Source organism: Carassius carassius, chromosome 38 (assembly GCF_963082965.1).
Source record: "Carassius carassius chromosome 38, fCarCar2.1, whole genome shotgun sequence".
Lineage (NCBI taxonomy): Eukaryota > Metazoa > Chordata > Actinopteri > Cypriniformes > Cyprinidae > Carassius > Carassius carassius.
In genome coordinates, this window is record NC_081792.1 from 16,476,643 (window position 1) to 16,503,852 (window position 27,210).

At 35.8% G+C, this 27,210-nt stretch overlaps 2 protein-coding genes across 10 annotated transcripts in view; one reads left to right on the forward strand and one right to left on the reverse strand.

Annotated features, from left to right (window-relative positions):
* Window positions 1-266: 266 nt before the first annotated feature.
* On the reverse strand, window positions 267-19,073 carry LOC132119436 (nicotinamide phosphoribosyltransferase-like). The gene is made up of 11 exons (XM_059529388.1): window positions 18,796-19,073; window positions 16,279-16,414; window positions 13,154-13,257; window positions 12,875-13,003; window positions 10,384-10,542; window positions 5,713-5,843; window positions 4,081-4,306; window positions 3,684-3,803; window positions 2,590-2,730; window positions 2,380-2,505; window positions 267-1,969 (listed from the first exon to the last, which is right to left on the reverse strand). The coding sequence occupies exons 1-11, from the start codon at window positions 18,844-18,846 to the stop codon at window positions 1,796-1,798; spliced, it is 1,497 nt and encodes a 498-aa protein (XP_059385371.1). The 5' UTR covers window positions 18,847-19,073; the 3' UTR covers window positions 267-1,795.
* Window positions 19,074-23,646: 4,573 nt separating this feature from the next.
* The window catches only part of cadpsa (Ca2+-dependent activator protein for secretion a), a 119,458-nt gene continuing 115,894 nt past the window's right edge, over window positions 23,647-27,210 (forward strand). For 3 of the 9 annotated variants that reach the window (XM_059529393.1, XM_059529394.1, XM_059529395.1), the window contains exons 1-2: window positions 23,649-23,942; window positions 24,083-24,440. In XM_059529393.1, coding sequence (XP_059385376.1) covers window positions 24,105-24,440 — 336 coding nt within the window. In that variant the 5' untranslated portion in view covers window positions 23,649-23,942; window positions 24,083-24,104. Of the gene's footprint in view, window positions 23,943-24,082; window positions 24,441-27,210 lie in introns of all 9 variants that reach the window. The other 6 variants (XM_059529398.1, XM_059529399.1, XM_059529400.1 and 3 more) reach the window with 3 other exon arrangements.

The following is a 27,210-nucleotide window of genomic DNA, read 5'->3' on the forward strand; positions in this document are numbered from 1 at the left end:
TATTTTGTTATGCACAACCCAAAGCAACATGCAGAGCAAAATAACGCATAACAGTTTTCATTCTGAAAGCCACATTCCTTTCCTTGGCATTCCATTCCCTTTCTGCTAGGGCACAATGTTTTTATCCAATTAAAAACTGGGACAGAGTCCAGACATACTTGGACCATCATTATTTTTGGTATAGATTCTGTACAATATATATATATATATATATATATATATTTCAAAATTGCCAAAACACCCCCTTAAAGAAAGGATCAAACATGATGAATATTAAGACGAAGAGGTTCAATCTATGTTTAATAGATCTTTTCTGTTTGCTTGTCTTTTTGTCATCCAAAATATAACTTTTGGAAAATCAAAAAAATGCAACAGGGACGCTAAAATTTCAATACACATTTTATCATTGAAACTACCATTAAAGAGTATTTACACAACATAATAAATGCTATTTAAGTGTAATTATCACATCATATTATTATACAATTTTATTAGTTTAAAAAAAAAAAAAAAAAAAAAGAGGTAGGGCGAAACTGCTTCATTTCAGATGTTCACAACAACCCAGAAATGAGTCATTTCCATGATCCAACAGAAAGATGACACAATGATCAATGTACACTGTAATTAAACCCACTGCACATCTCATTGACAGAAGCTTGACAGCAAAAAAAAAAAAAAAAAAAAAAAAAAAAAAATCACTGACCATTCATATTTGAGTCACAGATTTAGAGCAAAGGGAAGGATAAAAGAGAGAAACCGAGCGTGATGAACAATATGAAGTGTAAAAAATGAAAAGACAAAAGGACAAAGCAAAAGAAAGTGACCGGCACTGAGGTCGGAGAGGTTTTTAAGGCACCATCAACAGCTGTATGGAGACAGACTATTGGGAAGTGTTTGTATGATGTGTTTTTTGCATCTCAGATGGAAGTCTAAAACCAACTCGACATAAAATCACACTATAACTATTATCAGGAAAACTTTCTATTCGTTTCTATGCAGCATTTACTCCACTGAGAGTGTTTATAACGTCAGGATCAATTTGCTGTTCTAAGAAAACCACTTATCTCCAGAGAAGACATTTGTCCATTTTTACCAATGAAAGTATTATTCTGAAAGGTCAGGAAGCAAATTTAAGTGAGCTTTGTAACAGCGAGAAGACAAAGTGGGTGGATAATCTTCAAGTCTGCCATCTCTATGTTGAACACAACATGGGAATAGCTTAAAACAGGTTTCTTTTGTAGTAAAAAAAAATATAAATGTATAAGCGCTATCTTGGCAATAAGGGTATCTTTTAAAAAAATATATATTAAAAAGAACATTGAGAATCCTCCAAAAATTGAAATAGCTAGTGTTTTCTAAATCTAATTTTTGCATTTTCAGAGCGTCTTATTGTACGAAACCAGGGTCATGTGCAGAACTGCTTGTTCAGAAGCCCAGATACGATCATTAGATCACCTCAAATGAAGTTTCCTTCATCTATCAATGTACTGCCAGGTAATGCTTTAACAACATTACTATCAATCGCACGCAAACTCTGCTGAAGCACCAACAAAGATATTTGGAATCTTAAAGTGTGGTAAAATGAAGGAGGAACTAGTAAAAAAAAAACTCTGGCAACCAAATGAAGCTGGCAACCAAATCCCAAATTTAAGGATTGCCTGAAAAGTCAGATGTGATGTGTATTTGTATAGGGTGTTGTAACACTGTGTTCGGTTATATTGATGAACATCTAAGTGTTGTGGAATAGGACTGTGTTTGGTCTGTAGGGTGCAGTGATGAGAACAGGGTGTATAAATTAATGCACGCCGTTCATTATGCATTTCTGGTGGATCTCCAGAGTAGTGCTGTCCTCTTCATTGTGCTGGGAAGGGCTCACATCTTCCTCCCAAAGCTGAGCAGCTTTTCGGATCTCATCCAGAGTGTACTCCTGCAGGATGGTACCGTTTTCAAACACAGTCACCAACATGTCCTACAAAAGATCATCATATTAATGAGAATCACCAACAAGGATCAGCCATGTTTATATTTTTACATACACAACGGTTTAAAAATGAATACTTTTATTCAGCAAGGGTGCATTAAATTGATCAAAAACTGACAACAGATTTCTGTTTTAAACTAATGCTGTTCTTTTGAACTTCGTATTTATCTGTAAATCTAAATTAAAAGGTTCACGGGGGACATCAAAAATATTAAGCAGCACAACTGTTTTCATCACTGATAATAAAAAGAAAAAGTTGGGGGGAAAAAGTTTGCAAAAAAATAAAATTATATATATATATATATATATATATATATATATATATATATATATATATATATATATATAGGAAAAATAATGAAATAATGGGTTAAGAGCAAATATACAGCTGATCTGACCTCCTCTGGTTTGCCCGCTCCTCTTTCCACCGTCTCAATGAAGCCATCGGAGTTTCTCCTCAGAGAGAGACGACCACGCTTGGATCCTTTAGATGGGTCCGTCACTGGCTGCTTATAAACGTCCATCTATGCAAACACAAATGACATGATAGTCAAAGAAACAAATAGCAAAACAGATCAAATTTACCTTTTGCACTTGTTTAAACTCACGCCTTTGCCATTGGTCTCCACATAGCTGCACTTAAATGCACAGTTAAGTGTGTCTCTGTTGATTTTCTGCAAGAGTGCGCTTCCACAACCGAAAAACACATTTTCGGCACTCCAACCTTCATCGCTCAGCTTCTCCAGAATCTGCGCTAGCCAAAAAACACAAAGAATATTGTAATACTGACCAGAGTATGATCACTGATTTACCTCTGTGTAAACCGTAATGTTTAGAATCAAGCGGTCATGAATAGCCGATAAACATTCAGAGCCAATATCACGTTATCCCTGTACTAGTCGAATGAGCACACCTACAGTGAGGTCCAAAAGTCTGAAACCAAAGTGTAAATGCTTCTAATTTGCATTTCTGTAATTTGATACATTCATTACTTATAACAACTTTGCTTGCATTTAATTTGTAAAAAAAATGTGCATAATGTGTGTGCTAATTGAAAAATGTACATGTTTTAGTTGTTTTGCTGTATTGGTGGCAGTGCTCAAGTTAGCTTTTTTTTGTAAATCCTAAATAGATTTATAGAGGATTTGATGCAAAGAGCATCTTGTGCTTCAATGAAAATAAGAACATTTGACTCTCTGGATGAAGGAGTTCACATGACCAATGTCACAAATTTGATAAGGGTCGTTTAAACAGTGCAGAATCTTTAAATATTTGTTAAATTCTAAATTTCAGACTTTTGGACCCCACTGTAAATCACACAGAAACAAATATTAATTATTGAAGTACATACACTATACCGTTCAAAAGTTTGGGGTTGGTAAGAGTTTTTAACAATGTTTCTCTCATACTGATTTGCTGCTTAACACATATCTTATAATAATAAATGTTAAAAACAGTTATTATTAAAAACATTTTTGTGAAACCATGAGACTTTTTTCAGGAAACTTTGATGAATAGAAAGTTCCAAAGAACAGCATTTACTTGAAATAAAAATCTTTAGTAAAATTATAAATGTATATACTGTCACTTTTAATCTATTTAGTGCATCCCTGCTGAAAGAAAGTATTAAAATAATCTTACTGACCCCAAATATTCGAATTGTAGTGTATGTTTGATCTCTCTTGGTCTGAGGTTAGTTTACCTCATTAATTGAGTTCAGATCAATTCCATCCCCCTGGATAATGCGCAGGTATGACGGGAGCACCTTGTAACCAACTGAATTCAGAGAACATCCAAAACACTCCTCCAAAATCTTTATCACCTGAAAGTGAAACAGAAGAAACAAATGTGGACCGAGTTTGGAGAACCCTGTTCAAAGGCATTGCTTCCATACACACATCAAAGCAATGGATGCAATCTGCAAATCCTACAAGCCCTGTAAGTCACAATGTACCACAGTGCTGGAGACTGCTTTAAGCAAACCCCTTTGTCTGAACCTTTACTTCACTAAAATAAAGTTCAATCACTGAAACGGCTGCATTAGGGTCTGTAGTGAACGCTACTCCACTTAGAACACAATTGATACATGATACACACACCTCTAAGAGTGTCTGAGCGGGGTCCCCAGAGTCTGGACGAATGATAAGGGCAGAATCCTCACTCCTCTCCATCACTCTCTCCTTCAGCTTGTCCCCCCAGATGTGCTTACAAGCCTTAAAGATGTCATAACTGTCGCTAACCACAGCTACAGGCCCAGAGGGAAACTGGTCCAGCAGACACTCAAACGCGTCTTTCTCTCGGCTCTTGCCCCAGGAGATGATAGTGCTACAGAGACATGAAAAACAAAGTATTACAATCCTTCATCAAATGTCCAACAACACTAATTACTGAAGTCCCGCCCACTCCTGCTTTATTTAGTTTGAATGTGCATAAGGCTAAGACTAAAATTAACCAGTTTCACTTTGCTGAAGAATTAAAAAGAAACATTTGCAGCAAAAGAGTCTCCAGCCGTAGAGCTATTAAAGCAAGTGATTCACAGAATGGTTGAAAAATGGAATGACGTCACAGAAGTCATCGTGTGATTTTAAAAAGAGTCAGAGCTATACTGGGAAATGCACTCAACCATACAGACAAAAGGCGCTACAGCTGCAAGATGCATGAATGTGTAGCTACTAATAGAACAAATTAGAAATCAATGGAACAAATGCAAATTAACACGCAGGTGTTTAACGTCAGCGCTGAATTTCCAAGACAGAAGCGGTCTGAATTTGAAGGCAGCTGTAGTGTCTGACTGACTCACTGCCCAGTCCGTCTTAAAGGGAAATTCTGTACTAATTTCCATGCAATCACAATGAATATGATAAAGCTTTCAAGCTACTAAAGAACACTAAAAAGTGGTCCATACAAATTGTTCACTATATTCCAAGTCTTTTGAAGCCATATAATAGTTGCATGTGATGAACAGACCAAAAGTTAAGCTGTTAATGACTCAAAATCTTGACGTCTTATCCAACGCCCCTTGGCAGGTTCAAGAGAGTTCAGGAGATTTGTGAATGAATCATTCTTTTGAATCCGATTAATCCGGTTCTCCATTTCAACTCACCTAATCTGGTCACAATGAACAACAGCTCATGGAATGGAAACAATGAGTTAAATTTCTCTGTTAATTACACAAACTCTATATTGTCATGAGGTTTCAGACTTGAAATACTGCACATGATCACATATACCTCTTGTATAATGTTTCTGTGCTATTCTTTGAAGTTTTGAAAGCTCCAGTCACCCATCCATTGTAATTGCATTGAAAAAAGCAACCAGTATAATCATTAAAATATTTCCTGTTTCAGGGAAGAAATAAAGTCTTACGGATTTGGAGTAATAAAAGGGTAAGTTGCAAGTGTAAATGGGCAATGTTTTTATAATTTTTAAATGAATTTATTTTATAAACTAAACTAGAATGTGTCAAGTTTAACAATCTAAAACTGTTTTGTTTTATTATATTTGTATTATATAGTATAGAAATTCCATTTATACTTTTTCTTTTTTCCGTTTTCTTTTTAATTTTAGTTAAAGTTTTAGTATTTTTTTTTTGTGCTTGTCATTTTTATTAGTGTTTGTTTTTATTATTTGGATATAAAAAATAACAAATTTTCAGCTCAGCAGATTTTAGGCAGGATGAAATTTGTTCATGCCTGGACAAAATAAGTGTGAAATAAGTACATGTGCACTACCTGTGTTCTGCAGCAGGGATGGAGAATCCAGCCATAGGACATCCGTAGTATCGCTGTGCCATCAGCAGACCTGCCACTGTATCTGTGCTGCAGAAATTCACCAGATGAGCAGCTCCACCAAGTGCTGCCGACTGTTTCAGTAAAGAGAGAAAGAACAAAGCAGAAATGAGCCAATGAACCGGTTTAATGTCAAACCCAGTCCCTGAAGTCTTTATTGTACATTAAGGCTCATAAGTCTCCAGTGGAATCCAAAAGATCAAATGTTGCGATTTCTCTCAAACCATTTAAAACATTAGACAATGCCCATTATGTTGATCTTATTTTAGTAACTGAATTATAGACACTGGCTTTTAAGAAGCAAATCATAAGAAAGATTTTGACTGTTCAATTGTGTGCCCGTTTAAAGCCAAAAAGACATTTTCTATATTCCCCTGATTTAATGCTCAGAGTACTGAATCTGTCTCAGTTCATTCATCGCAAGGTCACAGTAATCAGGGGAGATTTGCCCTTTAGTGATGGTCAAGGGAAGGATGTTGCTCTAAAAAGTGAACCATTCCAAGTAAAATCTCTTTAGCCCCCTGAGGAGAGTGTCAATATTTCTTGCTCTACTACAAGGTGTTCTATTTTGCTTTTCTTTCTTCTTCTCTCTTTTTTTATTTTAAGAACTGATGAGATCTGGGCTTGATATCAACTCGGGGAAATCAGATCCGTAACAAGGCTTTAGTCTGCAGCGGTGATTGGAGCAAGGATCTAGGGACCTCATGTGATTGTCAATGCAGAGGGGCACAGAGCAGCACAATATGATGGATCAGCACAAATACCAGTGTTATTTTAGTATTATTTATATACTATTGAATATTTTTTAATATATTTTGAAATCGCTTTCATTTTAAAATTTTCAGTTTTCATTTTTATTTCAGTTTAAATAATAGTCAATTTGTGCTTTTGTCATTATATTCTACTTATTCTATTTAAACATGAAATATAGCACACGACTTGTATGGAGTAATGTTTTTAAGGTACTTCACTTTTTCTACTTGAAAACAAAAGTCATATGGGTTTAAAAGGATTTAAGTGAATGATGACAGAACTTTCACTTGTGAACCACTCCATTCAAATCCATCACTGCTTGTCCCTTGATCAGAAGAGAGTGATGAAGGGGAGTGAGCAGGATCCTTGAGTATCAGAGGCATTAAACTCTGCTTGGCATCATTAATCTCCTCTTGAAGCCATCATTAATCCAGTCAGCCACATCCTAGAAAATACACTATCAATATCCCTCTGTCCCTAATGAAGACTCGATAGTTTTACACAGCATGGTTCAGTCTGTTTTCAGCTGCTGAGGGAGAATGCTTTGGGCTTTCTTAAATCCCACACTGATGTTCTTTCCCTACCAATTCATTTGGTTTTTTCCTTTCTTCAAAAATTTTTGCACTTACTTTCCCCACAAAGCCCCATATGAGAGTGACAAGGAAATATTTAATGTAATCACCAGAGATCAAGCACACACACACACACACACACACACACACACACACGCAATATTACATTGACAGTTGGCAGAGAAATATGCCACAAAGCTAGATATAATGTGGGCCCTGATTAGGATGTCCAGATGGATGGCTTTTCATTGGACAGTCATGTGATCCGACAGATACAATTCTATAGGATATAACTGATTGTTGAACTGATTGTGAAAAAATAAACACAACTAAATAAAAAAAAATATTAGTGCAGTGGTTTCATATTTTCCAATGAGGTTATAAAGGTTGCAAGTTCAAGTCTCTTAAATCTCTGCTAGTTAAAAAAAAAAATCATAAAAATTAAAAAAAAATCTTAAACTTTTTAGAATAGCCATATTACATTTACAAGTTCAAATTTGCAAAACCTTGCTTATTTTTTAAGTTACAAATGCAATTATTAATCTAAGCTTTTTAATCAATTTCAGTACAGTGGTATTATATTTGCTATGAGCCTACAAAGGTCACAAGTTCAAATCTCTGCTAGTTACATTTTTTTCAATTAAATTATAAAATAATAATAATAATAAATCATCCAATACATTTTTTTAATCAAACCTTTTCAGTGCAGTGGTATTATATGTGCCATGGAGTGGCATAAGTTGCAAGTTCAAATCTCCGAGGAACTATAAACTATGATTACTTTTAACAAATATAAAAGGCAACTGCATGTCAGTCAATATATATTAAGAGTCAGTGTCCTAAACACTGTGGTTTGCCCTTGAGTTGAGTCTAACCAGGTCTAGTGATGACGGGTCTAGCATCACTTCACATGAACCTTCTATAAAAAAAAAAACAAAAAAAAAGAAATATTAAGTCTAATAAGACTTAAATGTAAAAAGCCAGCCTGTGAAATGACCTAAACCTTAAAGCGTATTTTCAATGTTAATGGAAAATGCACCTTTTCTAATAAGTCAGACTGCTGGGTTGATGTATGAAGTCTGCGTCACCATCTCCAGTTTTAGATCACGGCACACTGGTCTCAAAAGGGCACCACATAGGGCTTGTCACACCTCATCAGAATCCAGTGGTCTCACTTTCACACACAGACACACACAAAGGTCTCCTGCACTAAACACATCCAGCCAATCAGTAACTGACTCACTGCTTATCACTAGTCACCCAACACCTGAACCTGCCACTGTGTGATATAGATGAAACCTGGCAGAGGTGACCTTTACACAGCAGACGGGCCGATTCAAGAGCCAAACGGTCATCTTTACTCACACAACTCTTCAAACAGCACCACCCGATGACCCAAAACCCATCAGCGCGACAACCTCACTCAAACACAGCCAACAATCAGGGCTCCTACCTTTGAGAAATACAGAAATCATAAGCATTTCAAAAGGTCAGGTCTGATCTCCTTTTGATTAAACGGAATGGCCTTGTCTCATAATGAATCGATTTTCTCCTTTGACCAAGTAATGTCTGATTTCATTTGCCCCAGATGACCGAGCTTTCGTTAAAAAGCACTGAAAAGGGAAAGACCACGTTTGGCTCGAGCTTTGATTTCAAAGCTAAAAAAAGAATAAAGGTAGAGATTTTCACACCAGAAGCACTTCCTGTTTAACTTAAAAGATATTTCAGTGCTTTGGATGATTCTTTTTCAAAATGTGCAGGGAATGGCTACAGAAATGAGATCTTCAGGGCAAAACAATATCATGTAATCAGTAATACATGAAAATCTGTTATTTTCTAGTTTTCTATAAAGCCTCTTATAGTCAAAACATATAAAAGATTGTTTTTTGTAATTATCAAACAACACAACACAACAGACTAGTCGATTATGAAAACACAAAGATTTGCACATCCAGAATTACAAGCAAGGTACCATGCATGGTAAAAAAAAAAAAGCATGGTACTAGGGTTATGTTTTTAATCTCACACAATACTGCTAATATTCACTGTGCTGATTCGCGTTCATTTCATTAACGAAAACTATGACAAAAAATGTTCATCAACATGACGAAAACGAGATAATGACGAGACCATAATAAGGTCATTAAACGATAACAGACTAAATGAACATGCAATATCGTTGATGAAAAAAAGATGAGACTAAAATGAAGTTAAAAGAACAAAAATGGAGTCAAAACATTTTAAAACGGATACGTACTATGCCCAGCTTTTCACTTTATGCAATCTGGCAACCATTCACAGGCCCTCTCTCTGCGGAGGCGCCGTGATCTAAAAACACCGACATACAGTACCGTAAAAGTAAGCTGGAGTTCAGTGATCTCCGTTTGAGGTATTCCGTTTAAATGAAGGTGTCATTCAGCCAGTCTATGTTCTGTTATGGATCTCAACTGTATTGTTTGCGCTAGTGGTTGCGGATTGTAACATTACTTTGTGCAGCAATAAGTCTTTTTGCCATGGTGGTAAAACAGAAACATTAGCACAATTTGGAATTACTATTAGGAAATTCTCAGTTATAATATTTGAGAGCAGGTTTTTGTTACACACGTTTTCATAACGTAGACAGGACGAGTGTATATCTAGTCCATAATTGATATCCTGTTTTAAATCTTTACACTAACGTTAAATTAGTTAAAATAAAGCAAGCATACGAGTGAATATTCTATTGATTTGTGCTTGTAAAAATAAATGTCCCAAATGACAACAATCATTGCAATTAAAATAGAGCAAAATAATTTTTTTCTTCATCATTTTAACCATTATACAGTAATTTTTCACTAAATTTCTAAGACATGTAGTCGAATAAAACTAAAACGGGACAAGTTGACTAAATATGATAAAAGCTAAGTTACATTTGACACAGGACTAAGACTTGGACTAAACAAAAAAATATCTGACAAAATTAACTCTAGTGCTGATCCAGTATTATTTATATTTATTCACTATTATAATGTTTATTAATATTTTACCAGATCTTTTATTTTCATTTTAATTTTAGTTTACATTTTAGTAATTTAGCTATACGTGCTTTTATGAATGTATTTATTTTTTAATATTTCTGTATAGCATCAATTATTTATTTCAGATTAATTTACAAATTTTACTGCAGCATACACATTACAGTTAGTTACCAAGGCCAACATATATATTATATTTTTTATATAGTTTTTAGTTAACAATAACAACACAGTCCTGAACAGGAAGTGTAATTACTGATCCATGCCCATCGTACCTCTTGTGAGGACACCCCTCTGTAGCCAAAATCGTGCAGTTTGCTGTCCAGTCCCTCCAGGCTCCCTGACGTGGCCTTCAGGTGCTTGGCCAGAATCTTTTTGAACTCCCTGGAGATTGTTGCTACGGTGATGGGGTACCACATTTGGACCAGCATCGTCTGCAGGGACAGAATGTACACACAATCACATGTACGTCAGAGAAGACCAAAGATGGCTTGTAATAGCACTCACAATTTTTATGGCCCTGACCATTTTAATTGCAACACATTGGTCTGTAGCCCCTTTAAGGATGTGCACGTCAGGAACTGACAAAGAAAAAGAACTCTGTACTGTTTGAGTGGTGCTACATGTTTTTATGTTATGCATTTTCTCACATCAATTAATAAACTTTGCACACTGATTAAGCTGACAGAATGCCAATAAGGCAAATAAGGTTTGGCTTAAATTGTTCATGATATATTGAATAAAAGGACACCTTTTTAAGGTATTTCCATGTTGTTGACATACTAGTGCATATACTATTGTCACATTCTAATCATAGGCATAAATGTCATTTCTTCTGCAAGTTGTAATCATTTAGCAGGCTATTTTATACAAAGGAACAACTTGCAGTACCTTACACAATCCACCTAGAGGACCCTGGGATGAAGTGTGCTGCTCAAGGGACATCTATATTACGTTTACTTAACAGTCTTTTTTATCTAAAGTGACCTATAAATGTGGGACGTCACTGAGGAAGACCAATGTATCGTACAAGAACCAATAATAGTGTACTGTGCAGTACTGCAACGTCAAGTTTCAAGAGAATGGCAAGTAAAAGAAGTGTCTTTGATTGTGGTTGTTGGCAGTTTATGTGAATTTCTTGCAGAAGAAAAAAGTGTTTTTCTTTTCTTTTTAATTTTGAAGATTGTGATGGTCTTAGGAAATCAGTTTGTGTTAGAAAGCTTGTTCCAACTGAGGATCAGAGAGCGAAGGATCTGGAAAACTACTTTGCATCTCATTATGATGGAACCGTAATTATCAGGAACATTATCAGGAACTGTAATGATAACATTTTCTATACCACAATTTTCCAGTAGTACAGTAGAACAAGGCACTTTCAGTGTCAAAGTGATGGGCCTGATTCCGATAAAAATGATAAAATGTATGGATAAAATGCTTGGATAAAATGTTTAGATAAAAGCTTGTCAAATGCATGAATAAATGTAAATCTAAATATTCAAAAGTTATGGTTTTAATTCTATAGTAAAAAAAATGAGTCCGTTAATGTTCATCATTGATTACAGTCATGCATCTCCAGACCTGGTAGCAAAAAGAAGGAAAGAAAGATTTGTCTACATAATGACAACAGTAACAGCGGTTGTGTGAGTCTACAGGGCAGAAGGCAAGGTCAGTGCCTAACGACCTCCTGTCCTAACCTCCCTCAGTTATTTTGTCCAGGATCAGCAGCTAAGAGCATGCTGGAAATCAAAGCATACTGTCATTCTGAACAACAGTACATCATCCAATATTAAGTAATGTGCCACACAATCAGGTTTACGGACTGTGCTAACAGTCAGACATTTATGGGGGCTTTGTGTTGCTGTTAAGATTGCTTTAACAGAGAGAGAGAGAGAGACAGAGAGAAAAAAAAAGCTTTTGCAAAGTTTTTTTAAGAAGTATCTTATGCTCAACAAGGCCAGTGTTGGGGGAAGAGCATTACAAGTAACGCGAGTTACATAATCAGATTACTTTTTTCAAGTACCTAGTAAACTGCAATAGTTAATAGGTTAAATAACACAAACATAATTTATGCATTTAAACTAATTTTATTAACCAGTGACTTTGCTGCTGACTTTCAATGATCCAATTCAACTATACTAATAAGCAAAAATTAGTTACGATAAACATAACATTTGTGTTTGCTTTTTTTATTGCTGAAAAGAAAAAAAATAACGCAAAAAGTAAAATAACATTACTTTCCATAAAAAGAAACCAAGTAACACAATTAGTTACTTTTTAGCGAGTAACGCAATATTGTAATGCATTACTTTTTAAAGGTAACTTTCCCCAACACTGAACAAGGCTGCATTTAATTGATCAAAAATACAGTAGAAACAGCAAAACATGATTACCTTTTTAATTTAAATATTTCAAATTGAATTTATTTGTGTGAGGGGAAAGCTGAATTTTCAGCATCATTAGGCATTTCCCCTTATCAAAAAGTTGTACCTCTTAAATTTTTGTGGAAACCATGATGCAATTTTTGTATTATTTTATGGACAAATATGGGAAATATGATAAATATGATTTATTTCATAAATATTTATGTATTTGTGTACTTCCATTAATATTCGAAAATAGTTTTTGTTCTTATTATTTTTTTAAACTTTGATTTGGACATCTCAGAAATTATGCTTTTGCATTATCTGCATAGGCCATCTTAAAAAAAAAATAAAAAAAGGGAAAAAATAAGGAAAAAAAATTATGATGAAAGAAGACAAGTAATACCTCAATATAATTGGTGAGCCAGAAGAAATCTGGATCTGTGTTCTCTACAGTGAAAAGAACGTTCCCTCTGGGAATGATCTTCCCCTCAGGAACTGCTTTGATACGGATTGGAAGACGGCCATCATATTTCTGACAACACAATAAGGGAGAGGAAGAAGGCGGGTGGTCGTTATCTCCAATTATATTCATCTCCGGAACAAAGTACGCAGACTTCAAAGTCATGCAACGGTGAAATATCTGAAAAGAAACTTCGACTTTGATATGAACTTCTGTTTGTACCTCTAAAACTTTCCTCCATCCCTCTTCATCGAACACTGCCTGTTTAAAGTGCATCTGATAAAAGACTTTCGCCTCCTGAATCTTTTCCTCCGTGATAACTGGACCTGCAAGATTTATATAAATACATGAGCTCAGAGATATAATGATGAGCACATATATGGAAAACAGACTATTGTTTGAGTTGCATTTTAAAGATCTTTATATAAAGCATATGCTCTTTAGAAAATGTCCAATATGTAAACAATAAACTGGCAGGCCATTTAATGATACACTGACATGCCCATATAATGAGACAATAAATGCACAGATTTGTTTAGCAAGATATCACATGGCACGTCTCTGTAGTTACAAATTGCAAAGTTTACAACAGCCATGGCTTCAGGGAGAATGCAATACCAGAATAATTGTCTTAAGATTCAATGAAATATTCATTGTATAAAGAGCGAGTACAAATAGTTTGGTTGGAAAGAAACTCTAAATCAGTGGAGACATAACAAAACTAAACAAAAACACATGCTGTCGCTCACACATTATGTTCATGATTGCAGTCTGAAACGCAAACCACAAAATACACACTTTCTGGGTTAGAATACTTAAATGGGAAGCTTAAGGAGCATCAGCCTTATGTAACTAGAATGTTTTTTGGGGACTTAATGTATTCTGCTTGTTTTTACTTTCTCTAACAGGGCTGGCCTGTGTTCATGGCCACTTTTATATAAAAAATGAAATGGGTAAAAGCATTAAAATGGCCAAAAACAGACTTCTACTGCATGTAAAAAGATGTGTTAAAACCTTGCAGAGATGATAACAGAAATCATTAGCAGTGTTGGGAAGGTTACTTTGGAAATGTAATAGGTTACAGATTACAAGTTACCTTGTTTAAAATGTAATAGTAGTGTAACTTTTTCAATTACTTTATTAAAGTAAAGTAACTAATTACTTTTGAGTACTTTTTGATTACTTTTATAAATTTGTGAAAATTAAAGAATAATAAATAAAAGCATATACATCAACTTAAATACAGTTATCTAATAAGCATGTGACGTATTCTGTGTAATAAACTCCTGAAACATTGGTGTTTTTTTGAAACTGCTGTCTCTGTATATGATGATAGTTTTCTCAAAATAAGTAAAATGCACATGAAGTGACACAGAGCAGTTCTAGAAATTATGTTTATGTGCTCGTGTACTCCTATATTGAGGCGGCAGAGGTTGAAAACACTGCGAGCTTCAGTAGGCCTACGTGTGATAAATGAAACCATGTCTTTGCCATTCATTTACAGGAGGGGCAGACTGGGAAAAAAATTCAGACTGGAAAATTCAGACTCATACAAACAAATTCATGGACAAAACTATTTTTTGTATGGACCTGACAAAAAAGGTTTAAATCTTTAATTTGGGGACATGCAAAATAATTAAAATTTCTCTCCTGAACTGCACCTTCACTTCCATTTTTCTCTTCAGTCTCTTTATTTTGCCCTGTTATCCATCTCTCTCATGACTTTAATACTCAAGATTGAACAAAACTATACTTTACAATACAATACTCTACAATACTACAATATCTTTATAGAAAAATCCTAATACTGTACACGAGTCATGTTTTTCCCTTACAAAAGTTAAACATGCTTTTATTAGCCTATATAAAAGTAAAATAACATTATTTTTTTTTGCAAATGGATTTGTATTTATTTTTAAATAAATACATTTGTAAAATAATTTTACATTTTTGGTTACCACAGTTAACCAATAGTAACCATTTTCTCTGGATTTATAGTTAAATATTAAAATGTTAATTTTCGTAAGGGTTGTGTTGTTGTCTGTCGTAGCTCCCCCTAAACCTATAAAAAAAAATCTGATTTTTTTTCAGCTAAATTCCTACTGTAACATTACAACAGATAATAATGATGTCCTTTATATAGTATTTTGAGTGATGACTGATGAGCAACGTGCTGCTGCTTGATTAAATAAATAAAAAAAACAATGACAAAAAAGCATCTTTACAGATGAAACTGACCTGAAACCCGAACAGGAGTTCTGCTTCTCTGCTTCTCTGCTCCAGTCTCTCTCTCTCTCTCTCTCTCTCTGCTCCAGTCTCTCTCTCTCTGCTCCAGTCTCTCTCTCTCTCTCTCTCTCTCTCTCTCTCTCTCTCTCTCTCTCTCCCTCCCTCCCTCCCTCTCTCTCCCTCTCCCTCTCCCTCTCTCTTGCATTGATTACTCTGAGTCTGATCCAAACCGTTTGGCGGAGGCGCGGAGAGCGCGCGCGTCATGACTAACACTTCATGATTTATTAGAGATTTAATTATCAAATGGCGGATTCGCAAATGATCGCTTTAGTACATTCGGCAGGCAATTATACAATAATGATATTAAATAGTGGGGCAAAATCGGCTGCCAGGACTCCGGGAATTGTCCCGGTTCTCCCGGTGTCCAGTCCGCGCCTGATTTCCACAGACACGCAGAATGTGCAGGAGTCATATATTGCATTTTTGGGGCTTTATATTCACAGACACTTGTCCATGTCATGTTTTGATTCAAGTGTACTGACCTACTTTTGATTTAGTCATCCAAAATGTGACATATTCCGTCCGCGTTAGGCATTCCGTTTTTATGACTGGATTCTACGAACCAGAATCAGAATAGTCAGTGCAATTTGGGAAATAAATCAGTTAAATCTGTATGTGGATGTGTGTAAATATTCAAATGTAATCCCCTTTGTAATCGTTAAAAATTTCATAAGTAACTGTAATTTAATTACTCATTTTTTCTTAGTAACTGTAACTAATTACAGTTACAATAATTTTGTAATTAAATTACGTAACGCCGTTACATGTAACTAGTTACTCCCCAACACTGATCATTAGTCATTTATAATGACATGAGAGAGAGTGCATGGCTCACAAATATCATTTTTGAATAAACTATGGGATAGTTTCAAAGCCGTATGACCTTCTTGAATTGTACATTTTTAACCTCTTGCAGCTTGTTTTGACTGCATGACTGTCCTGTACTCACTTTTCCATTACTCAATCAGGGGAGTGACATCAGATGGATAAACTCAAAAACAAACAGTACATCCTTGTGATCACCACAGGAGTTACACAATGATGAAAGCGGTTAGAATTACCTGCTAGGTATTTCTTCAGGAGATACTGGAGGCCAAAAAACACCACCTCATTAAACTGTGACCCCTTTTTGCGCCGACACTCAAAATAGGAGTACACCTTACTGATATTGGGTGGGTATTGCTTGTAGTGGGTAATCTGAAAGAAAGACAGTTTTTAGTATTAGAATTGTTTACACACTCTCAAAATCAGTACTTTTATTAATAATACACTACTGGTCAAAATTTTGGGGCAAGATTTTTTCAATGTTTTTGAAAAATTTTAATAAATCAAAGCTGAATTTATTTGATTGAAAATACAGTAAAAACAGTAATATTGTGAAATATTATTGAAATTTAAAATAACTGTTTTCTATTTCCATAATGTATATTTCCATTATATTATATATTATATAATTTAATTTATTCCTGTGATGGCAAAGCTGAATTTTTAGCAACCATTACTCCAGTATTAAGTGTCACGTTACCCTTTAGAAATCATTTGAATGTGCTGATTTGGTGCTCAAGAAACATTTCTTATTGTTACCAAAGTTTAATTTTGAGACACATTTTCAGGATCCTTTGATGAACAAAGTAAAAACAAAAACAGCATTTATTAACTGTCGCTTCAGATCAATTTAATGCATCCTTGGTAAATAAAAGTCATTTAAACGTTTAAAAAAAAAAAAGTTGTTTACTGTACACTCATACTGTAAAGCTACAGCTGGGGTGGGCTGAAACAGTGTCTTGATTTAAAAGCACAAACTTGCCATTATATCTTTATTTAATTTTACAAAAGGTCTGGCCTTGAGTGCCCTGAGACACAATCTCTGCATAAACATCACGCGGCCACTTTCCTGACCCCCAAAATAGAGGACATAGTTGTGTGTCCTGTCTCCTTCAAAGCAAAACAAATTAAATATATTTCTATCTGCTACTTAAGAAACAAATAAAGGTCTGTGATGTTCCATTAGTTTGGTTGTCCAACGTGTCCAACATCTTTTATGACATCAACCCTGAAAGTCAATTAATTTTGCTTATATGAAGACAGAAATAACTTCCATATGATTTGTAAGAAATGGAAAGACAATCTGCTGTGTAATCTGATGACTTTTGCAAATTCTACATCACCTGTATGTGAAACATTTTATGAATGCTGGGTTTTCCGCATCACAGGAAATCTGCTTAGTTTTCAGTGGAATTCTGAGTGGAGCTGAACATCAGTCTAAACCTGATTCACTCATCAATGATCCCTGGTACAACCTGTTTAGAGCTAGATAATAGATTTCTAAGTAGCCTTCGAGGAGTGTTTTTGTGACATAACAACAGTGCATTCATTCTACATGGCCAGCCTGGCCAGGTATCAAAATCTCATAAAACAATTAGTTATCCTATCATAAAATCAAGATCGCATTAACATTTAATTTTTGTCGGGTGAGATTTCAGCATAGATCCAGATGGGACTTGCAGCTGGCTGTTTTGTCAGAGGTCAAAGACTAATGAGAAGCACAAAGATCATTACACAACCTTGGCCATTCAGCATTAGCCAAAATGGAGATTTACAGTGGTGAAATTCCTAAATCTGTTTTAAAGAGCATTAAACCCAACTAAGGACATTTAATAAATAGAGTCACCTTCCAAGAAGCTTTGAGCATTACATAATATAACATTATATAGATTTTAAAAAAAAATGCATAATGAAACGTGGGGTTAATTTTTTTATTTTTTCAAGTGTCATATTATGCGATATTGGTAGTTTAACCAAATTGTTTTGTAATACTAAATATATCAAATCATGCTGCTTCATGGTAGCTAGCTGCATCTTTCCTCATCTGGACCTTTGACGGAGTCAGACTTTAAAAGTGATATTAAACAGCTCTAATCATGTGACTGTTTACAACAGCTTTACAAAAAGTTCACATAAAAACAATACACTCAGAACTTTCATTTATAGTTAATGACTCTTTGAGAAACACGTAGCTTCTGATTACTGATATATTACAGGTGGCGTTAAATCGGTTAAAGCCCACTGTTACTATCTGACTGGATTTCTAGACTGTGATGTTTAGTTATTTAGATTGTATTTATGCTTACAGGAACAGTACATGTACAACAACATGTAGTCCTTTTGAATAAGTTTGTTTCTATTATTTAAAAAATTTGGTTTTCTATAAAAATGAGTTACGTGACGTCACGCGCAGTGGCCTTCGGCGGAGCTAAGCTGCACGAGGTCATTTCGCATAAGCCCCGCCTCCCGCGCTCCGCGTTCAATGAGTGGGGCATTTAAAACGAACATGAACTTACACCGATTTCCTTCAACAAAACGAGAAGAAAACGCAATAAAAGCGATATTGTATTATCTATAGGTTATTCTGAGTCATGTTTTCATTTACATTTCATCGATTCACAAGGTCAAAGTTGGTTTTATCCGCACATATACGTGACGGCTAAAGCACAAAGGGCTACTGTCAAAACAGGCAAAGTGCTGTTATGTGTCTCCGTGTTTCTGGTGTTGAACCGCTAGAGCCAGATCATTCTTACCTTATAAGAGTCCGTCGCAAGTAAAAAATTGAAATCCTGAGCTGCCATCATCGAGGACAAAGTAACGTTAAAAGCGAAAGGTTGTCGCTTCTCTCCGCTTTGTATGTGATGTACGTGACACCAATAACCTTCTTTTCCGATGCCTTTCGGGTATATGCCAGAAGAAAATGTAGTGAAATACGATCAGCTCAGTATCTTGTATATGTGAGGGCGCGCACGGATAGGTCGCATCGTCCAGAAACACAACGGGGTGGAAAGGGGGCGGAGTCAGGCTAAGACGTGTTAAAGAGAAGCGGGCTACGTTTATTGATGCAAAAGTGGGCGGGGACATAAACTCAAAAAGCTTCTGACTATCCGAAACTAAAGAGCTGCTTTGCTGGCTGTTGCGTTCAAAGTTTCGTTTTCTTGTAAAGGGTAATTAATGGACGGGACGTGGCATTTTAAGAAACACTTTTGGTTTTGTTTTCCTTTAAAAATTAAATAAATTAATATTAAAAAAGCTAATTTTGTTTTGTGTGATTTTAGAGAGGTTTTGGACACTTCGCCAGATTAGGAGAGAATTTTAGATCATCTTTTGACACATCAACAAAGAAACTTTGTAAGTGTGCTTCATCACAAAATATTATTTTATTATTATTATTATTATTATTATTATCATTACTGCATAGTTTTTATGTAATGTTTATGTTAATTGTGATAGTAAAAAGTGAATACGGATCCAGCAGATCTACATGATATTTATAATTTACATTGGAAAAACAGCCTCAGGCAGATGTATCTAATCTCTTTTCATATAATAAAAGCTTTTAAAAACAACCCGCCTTTGTAGGAAACAGTTTAAATACCATAGTGATTAACATTCAAAAAGATGCAATTATGCTGAGAGTCACTCATGCTTAGCCTGCATCAAATAAAATATTATAAAGATTCTAGTGTTTTAATCATCAGGCATGATAGTCAGACATGATGTCAAATTTTAGGCCAACCCAGAGGGTTCAGAAAGTTTCTTCTTAAGTTTCATTTCACTGTGTGTGGTTACATTACTTGAATTATACCCCAAAAAATTGAGTCATACTTCCAACATGCATTTTTAAGCTGCTGTGTATTTATATATATATATAATATATATATACTGATGATTTTGGCATACAGCTCATGAAAACCCAAAATTCCTATCTAAAAAAATTAGCATATCATGAAAAGGTTCTCTAAACGAGCTATTAACCTAATCATCTGAATCAACTAATTAACTCTAAACACCTGCAAATGATTCCTGAGGCTTTTAAAAACTCCCAGCCTGGTTCATTACTCAAAACCGCAATCATGGGTAAGACTGCCGACCTGACTGCTGTCCAGAAGGCCATCACTGACACCCTCAAGCAAGAGGGTAAGATACAGAAAGAAATTTCTGAACGAATAGGCTGTTCCCAGAGTGCTGTATCAAGGCACCTCAGCAGGAAGTCTGTGGGAAGGAAAAAGTGTGGCAAAAAACACTGCACAACGAGAAGAGGTGACCGGACCCTCAGGAAGATTGTGGAGAAGGACCGATTCCAGACCTTGGGGGACCTGCGGAAGCAGTGGACTGAGTCTGGAGTAGAAACATCCAGAGCCACCGTGCACAGGCGTGTGCAGGAAATGGGATACAGAGAAGCAGCACTGGACTGTTGCTCAGTGGTCCAAAGTACTTTTTTCGGATGAAAGCAAATTTTGCATGTCAATCGGAAATCAAGGTGCCAGAGTCTGGAGGAAGACTGGGGAGAAGGAAATGCCAAAATGCCTGAAGTCCAGTGTCAAGTACCCACAGTCAGTGATGGTCTGGGGTGCCATGTCAGCTGCTGGTGTTGGTCCACTGTGTTTTATCAAGGGCAGGGTCAATGCAGCTAGTTATCAGGAGATTTTGGAGCACTTCATGCTTCCATCTGCTGAAAAGCTTTATGGAGATGAAGATTTCGTTTTTCAGCACGACCTGGCACCTGCTCACAGTGCCAAAACCACTGGTAAATGGTTTACTGACCATGGTATTACTGTGCTCAATTGGCCTGCCAACTCTCCTGACCTGAACCCCATAGAGAATCTGTGGGATATTGTGAAGAGAAAGTTGAGAGATGCAAGACCCAACACTCTGGATGAGCTTAAGGCCGCTATCGAAGCATCCTGGGCCTCCATAACACCTCAGCAGTGTCACAGACTGATTGCCTCCATGCCACGCCGCATTGAAGCAGTCATTTCTGCAAAAGGATTCCTGACCAAGTATTGAGTGCATAACTGAACATAATTATTTGAAGGTTGACTTTTTTTGTATTAAAAACACTTTTCTTTTATTGGTCGGATGAAATATGCTAATTTTTTGAATTTTGGGTTTTCATGAGCTGTATGCCAAAATCATCAGTATTAAAACAATAAAAGACCTGAAATATTTCAGTTTGTGTGCAATGAATCTAAAATATATGAAAGTTTAATTTTTATCATTACATTATGGAAAATAATGAACTTTATCACAATATGCTAATTTTTTGAGAAGGACCTATATATATAGTTGTACAATTAATCAAGCAGGTAAACACACCTAATTTTATTTAGTATCTTGTTAGCTACACAACAACTTTATAATACATTGCTGAGGTATTTGTTGTTAACTCCTAAATCCAAAACCGCTATTCTAAAAACCCCTAAGAAATCACAGCGGTTCTTTTGGCTTTAAAGACTTCTACCTGAACATTTTATTCTTATTCACAGAAACAAATGGAAGACTTTGACTTAATCTTAAGTAAATCAAATCAAAGTTATGACCTGAAGTAATAAGTTTATTGCATTTTCAACTAATATATATATACTGTATATATTCACCTTCTTCAGCGATCCTACACACAGGTGAATGACTGCTCACACCAACATGAGGGAGTGTTAGGCCTACTTTTCACGCTGCACACAACCTGAGGGATTCCATCTTTGACTAAACATGAAAACCTCACCATACCATTGGAATGATATAATCGAAAATTTTTGTGGCTCTGAAACCATGCTATTTTTAAACCTGTTATTGGCCAATACTTGTCGCCCTGGCCACTTGAGAGTACGCACAAGCAACAGGAAATAAGTGACAATGACTGAACCAGGTCTGTTAAATTCCAGTGCCCTTAATGCCATATCCACACTATCTCTAATAAAATATCTCTTATCCTCCAATGCAGCTCTGAAGCATAATATCCATCATTCATCATGTTAAGGAACTCACGTGCACTTGAAACACAAGACATTGAAGTAAAATTTCCAGTTAGATATTACATATACAATACAAAGTACTCTACATTGTATGTGCTTTTTATCACTTATTTAGAAGCACCACAATTAAATTGTGATGTCTGTTACATGGGAACTGAACAGACATTTAGAGGTTCATTGTTAGGAACTGAAGATCTAAATGTGTAAATGAAGCTCTGTACAAGCTTTACAGAACTTAAAGGATTCGTTCACTTCCAGAATACGAATTTCCTGATAATTTACTCACCCCCATGTCATCCAAGATGTTCATGTCTTTCTACAGTCGCAAAGAAATTAAGATTTTTGAGGAAAACATTCCAGGTTTTTTCTTAATATAATGGACTTCAGTGGTGGCCAATGGGCTGAAGGTCTAGACCTCAAAACTGGCCCACGAGATTCACTTTCCTGCAGAGTTTAGCTCTAGCCCTGACCAAACACACCTGAGTACGCTAATCAATTTCTTCAGGATCATAAGAAAATCACAGGTCAGTGAGTTTGATCAGGGTTGGAGCTAAACTCTGCAGCTCATTGGCCCTCCAGGGCAAGATTTAAGGAACCCTGGCCTAAACTGACCGCAAGTGAAATGATCGGTCATTTTCTTAAAACATTTAAAATGAATATACTTTTTACAGCAAATACTTGTCTTTTTTTTTTAAAGGTAAAACAACGATGTCAGATGATTGTGAAGTTGGAGGAGAAAATGAGATGAGTGTGCATGGAGCTAGTGCAAGATGTGCATTTGTAGCTAAAAAGTATATAATAATATTTTCTTTTTTCATTTTTTCAGAAAATAACCAATCGTTTCGCTAGATAAGACCATTATTAATTAGATGGAATTGTGTAGAGCCTTTCAAAGCTGCACTGAAACCGCAATTTGGACCTTAAAACCATCTGTTCATTTATGTATGCCTATTGTATGGAGTAAAATCCTGGAAGAAAGAAAGATCTTGGAGGATATCGGGGTCAGTAAATTATCAGGATTTTTTAATTAATTGTATTATTATTTTGGAAGTGAACCAATCCTTTATTTATTTATTTTTTTCACTGGGTAATCAAAATACAAACTTGCGGTCTACACACCTATTTTAATACTTGGTCTAAATACCAGAAATATGTCATACAAACAAGTGGTCAAGTTCAAAGAGTGCAAGTGTGGGTTTTGGAACAGGCCCAGTGACAGCCTAATCATAAAATAATATCATACAATCTATTGCAAATGACAAATAAATTAATTAAAATTTAAATGGATGGAAACAAATTTACTATAATTTACTATAATTTTTTTTTTTTAATTTTTTTTATACAGTGTTACTGTTTAGCCTTTTTTTTAGTACCAGTGATGCTGAGCAGGTTTGGAAACCAAAACACAAAAAACAGACAACAATGCATCTGGGTTGGCCTAAGTTAAAATCAGTAAAAAGGAAAATAATAATATTTTTTTTTAATAATAAATTCCTAAAGTTCTATACTCTAATACGAAAAACAGAATTGGTTTTCTAATGTTTCAGGAAGTGCTGTAGTTGTTAACGGTTGATTAAGCGTGGTGAATATCGTGAGCGAGAGACACAGCGATAGTGCTGTCACGGAAACCACGTCAATGAGCCCCTCCCCCTACAGCTTCAGTTCAGAACCACGGTCAGCTCTCAGCGCGCGCTGATCTCATTGTCACTAAATAGTCGGTACCGTTCGGTACTAAATCGAAAGACTGCCAGAGGAAACCAGCAAAACAGCAGCAGTGAATTGTTTTTCCGACACTCCCCGTGTTATCTTCCATTAAATCCGTTATGGTAAACGGAGAGTTAAACGAAAAAAACACGTAAGCAGCAACAATTTAAATCGGTGGACGACTGCTGGCTGTTGGAGCGGCTTTTTCTCTCGCGCTGAGGGTAAGAGACACTTTTGATGTCGCGTTTGGATTGTAGACTGTGGAAAAATAAGCGTCTTCCGTACTTTTTCATCCTCTGAAGCGAGTTACAGATGTTTTGTTACTAAAAAAGACCACTTGATTTGTCTTTTTTGATTTCAGAGAAGCAAGAACTTGCGTTGAAATGTTGGACCCATCCTCCAGCGAGGAGGAGGCGGATGAGGTTTTGGAAGAAGAGTGCAAAGTGGTGGCTGCGCCCAAGGCTGGTGGTCCTCGGGTGTCTCCAAGCAGGACCAGCGAAAGCTCTGGTGGTTTACAACCAAGCCGAATCGCTAATGCCCGACCAACGAGCCCGAGCCCCTCAGTGGCGATCGATAATGAAAAGGATGATTTGGAAAAGATGCAAAGGGAAGAAGAGGAGAAAAAGAAGAGGCTTCAGCTTTACGTCTTTGTGATGCGCTGTATTGCCTATCCGTTTAATGCGAAGCAGCCGACCGACATGGCGAGACGACAGCAAAAGGTGAGAGGGCAAAGTCACATGCAACAGCTTGTTGTTGAAATGAAGAATTGGTGAGCAACACTCTTCTAGCTGTGCAAAAACACAGTTGTAGCATGTGGTAGAGATGATTGATTCAGTCCTTAAAATGCATCAGGAAATGTATTCCTATTTTCCAACGCAATAATCATTTTGTAATTTTTAATAAAAAAAATGTTTCTAAAAATAAATAAATAAATTATATATATATATATATACAATAAAATGTAAAAAACAATATTACCCATCTCGCATCTTTTCTGGTACTTAAAAAAAAAATCAATCTTAAGGTACATGAGGGTAGATAACAGGTACAAGTTGCTACACAGTGTTAAACATACAGTTTTGTTTAGAGTGCCGTGTCATTTTTCCTGAGCACTTGCAGAGGTGCCCTTTTCAATATTTTTACTGAGAAATCGAGACCATCCACATATCAAATGCCTTCACCATGATATCAGAATAATAATGATTGTATGTGTGCAAGACTCTGCGTAAAATCAAACAGACTTCCTGAAAGAAATGTTTATAAAATGATCTGAAAGTTTCCTACAGATACAAGGAGCCATAAATGTCATATTTTCACTGCAGACTTGTTTGCAGCATGTTGAAGAGGAAAATGGAGTTATAAAATACAGATTATCATTATGTTTAAGAAGTCTTGCTGTGTTTGAGGATGAACTGGTTTAGATTAAGTGGTTACGGGACTTTAGGTGGCGTGTTATTGTGGCCAAAAAAGATTAGCAACCAGATAATCTTTTACTATGATGGAGTCTCACACTTATGCATAGGCTACTTGTTTACTATTGTGCTTTAGGAAAACCATCCAATACATCCAAGATATATCCTTTGTGTAACTTTGACTGCTTTTTTAATGTGTTTGCTGTCTAGGGATATCAAAAAGATGCATAAATCGAGATGGTTTTTGAGAGTTCAGGGCAATGTTGCTGACAAGTTGACTTTATGAACATAGTGGATGTCATAAACATGTCAGTGGTCTGTTGGACAAACTGTAAAACCACCATCGAAGCATTTAAGATGGTAGAAAACAGTTCATTCAGTGCAACATTGCTTCCAGAGATTTCTATCAAAAAGGGTGTATGTATCCCTTGTGAAAATAGTAATACCACAATGCATTCACTCAGATCCTATGAGAAAAAGTACTTGATTGTTATTCAAGAATGATGAAATCTGTCTGACTATTTGTCATTATCTCTCCTTTGCGATGTAGAGTTGCATGCAAAACCTGCTTCTGTCTAATATGAGTTCATTTAAGACATTTTGCTTATCAAACATAAGTCAAAACCAAGTTCTGACAGTATTTAATCTCGAAAAACGAACAAGGAGGCAGCTGTACCACATTGGCACAATGTTTGAGAGATTGAGAGTTGGTGTTTGAGACATTTTCTCCTGGCTTGTAATCAAAGGCAGAGCTCTGGCAGAATGAAGTTGTCTTTTATGTCAGAATCTTGAATAATTTATGTGTTCATCATATCCATGAGTGCCTTATTCAAAAACGTTTAGCAAATATAGTGGCTTCAGCTTGGATAATTTACAACTGTGAAGTGGATATTTGAGAGCCAGTACATTACATAATGTTTGAATTTCAGCTCCGCCTCTTTTTAAGACTCACTGTGAGTTTCATTTCATACAATCTGAGGTCAAAAACAAGTCTGTCTGTCTTATTTGCTTGTGCCCCCAGGGGCTTGTTTGCTTGCTGCTATTCTCTTCGGAGCCAGTGCCTTGGGACAATAAAAAGAGTCTCTGTGGGAAGTTATTCTCTAGCTGTTGTTGTGTCCGCACAAATAAGACTCATGTGAGATCAAGAACCAGCAGGTTTCCTTAGATATACAATTGAGTTTTTGTTACACTATATATTCCTTGTTGTTATAGTTCTTTAATTATTAAATTAATAATCATTTAATCATCTCAAGACTTGGTTTTCTCAATAAAAGGTGCACTGGTCAGTCATATCATACATGTTGTGATGGTTTTCCTTTGAGAGGAGATGGAAATTCAACACAACTCTGTGCTCAGAGATAATAGTCTACACTAATCATTATTCAGACATCTTCAGCGAGATATCTGCCAGTGTCACACTGAGAAACCCATTATAATTCTTCAACTGATATTCATCTAAGGTTCGTTCACACTGTTTACCATTGTTCAGCAAATTTTCTCTGGTGAATTCCAGTTATTTCAAAAGCAGTTCATGATAATGAAAGATTTCCGCACTTACATTTCATATCGAGTTCAAGTTGCTCACTCAAGTTTGCTGCACAGAACGAAAGATGCTAGGTTTGAAAGTGACTTCTGTGTAATTGGTTCTGTTACTTTGGTTGTTGTAAGTATCGCGGCAGTTCAGAAAGGAAAGGTCTGGTGAGTGGTACTAAAATGTTAATGCTCTATCACGTTTGAACATAACTAAACCTAACTAATAGTATTAACAAAAGCAAACATGAGATAAAAATTCACTGAAAAAAACATGCCATTTTAGTTTATTTTGACAAGTGCTTTTTTATTGTGCCTTGTGCTTCACATAATGTAAGAATAAGCCTTTATTACTTCATAATCTGCCCTGTAATAATTTGTGTTAAAATGAATAAGAAATGTTAGTGTTTTGATGCAGCTAGTTTGTATTTCAACTTGAAACTGCAGCGAATTGCATGTTCATACAGTCTGTATTTTTCTAATGAGCCTATGTCGTGTTGTAGTTATGGATATGGAATATTATATAATAAATATATAAATTATTGAG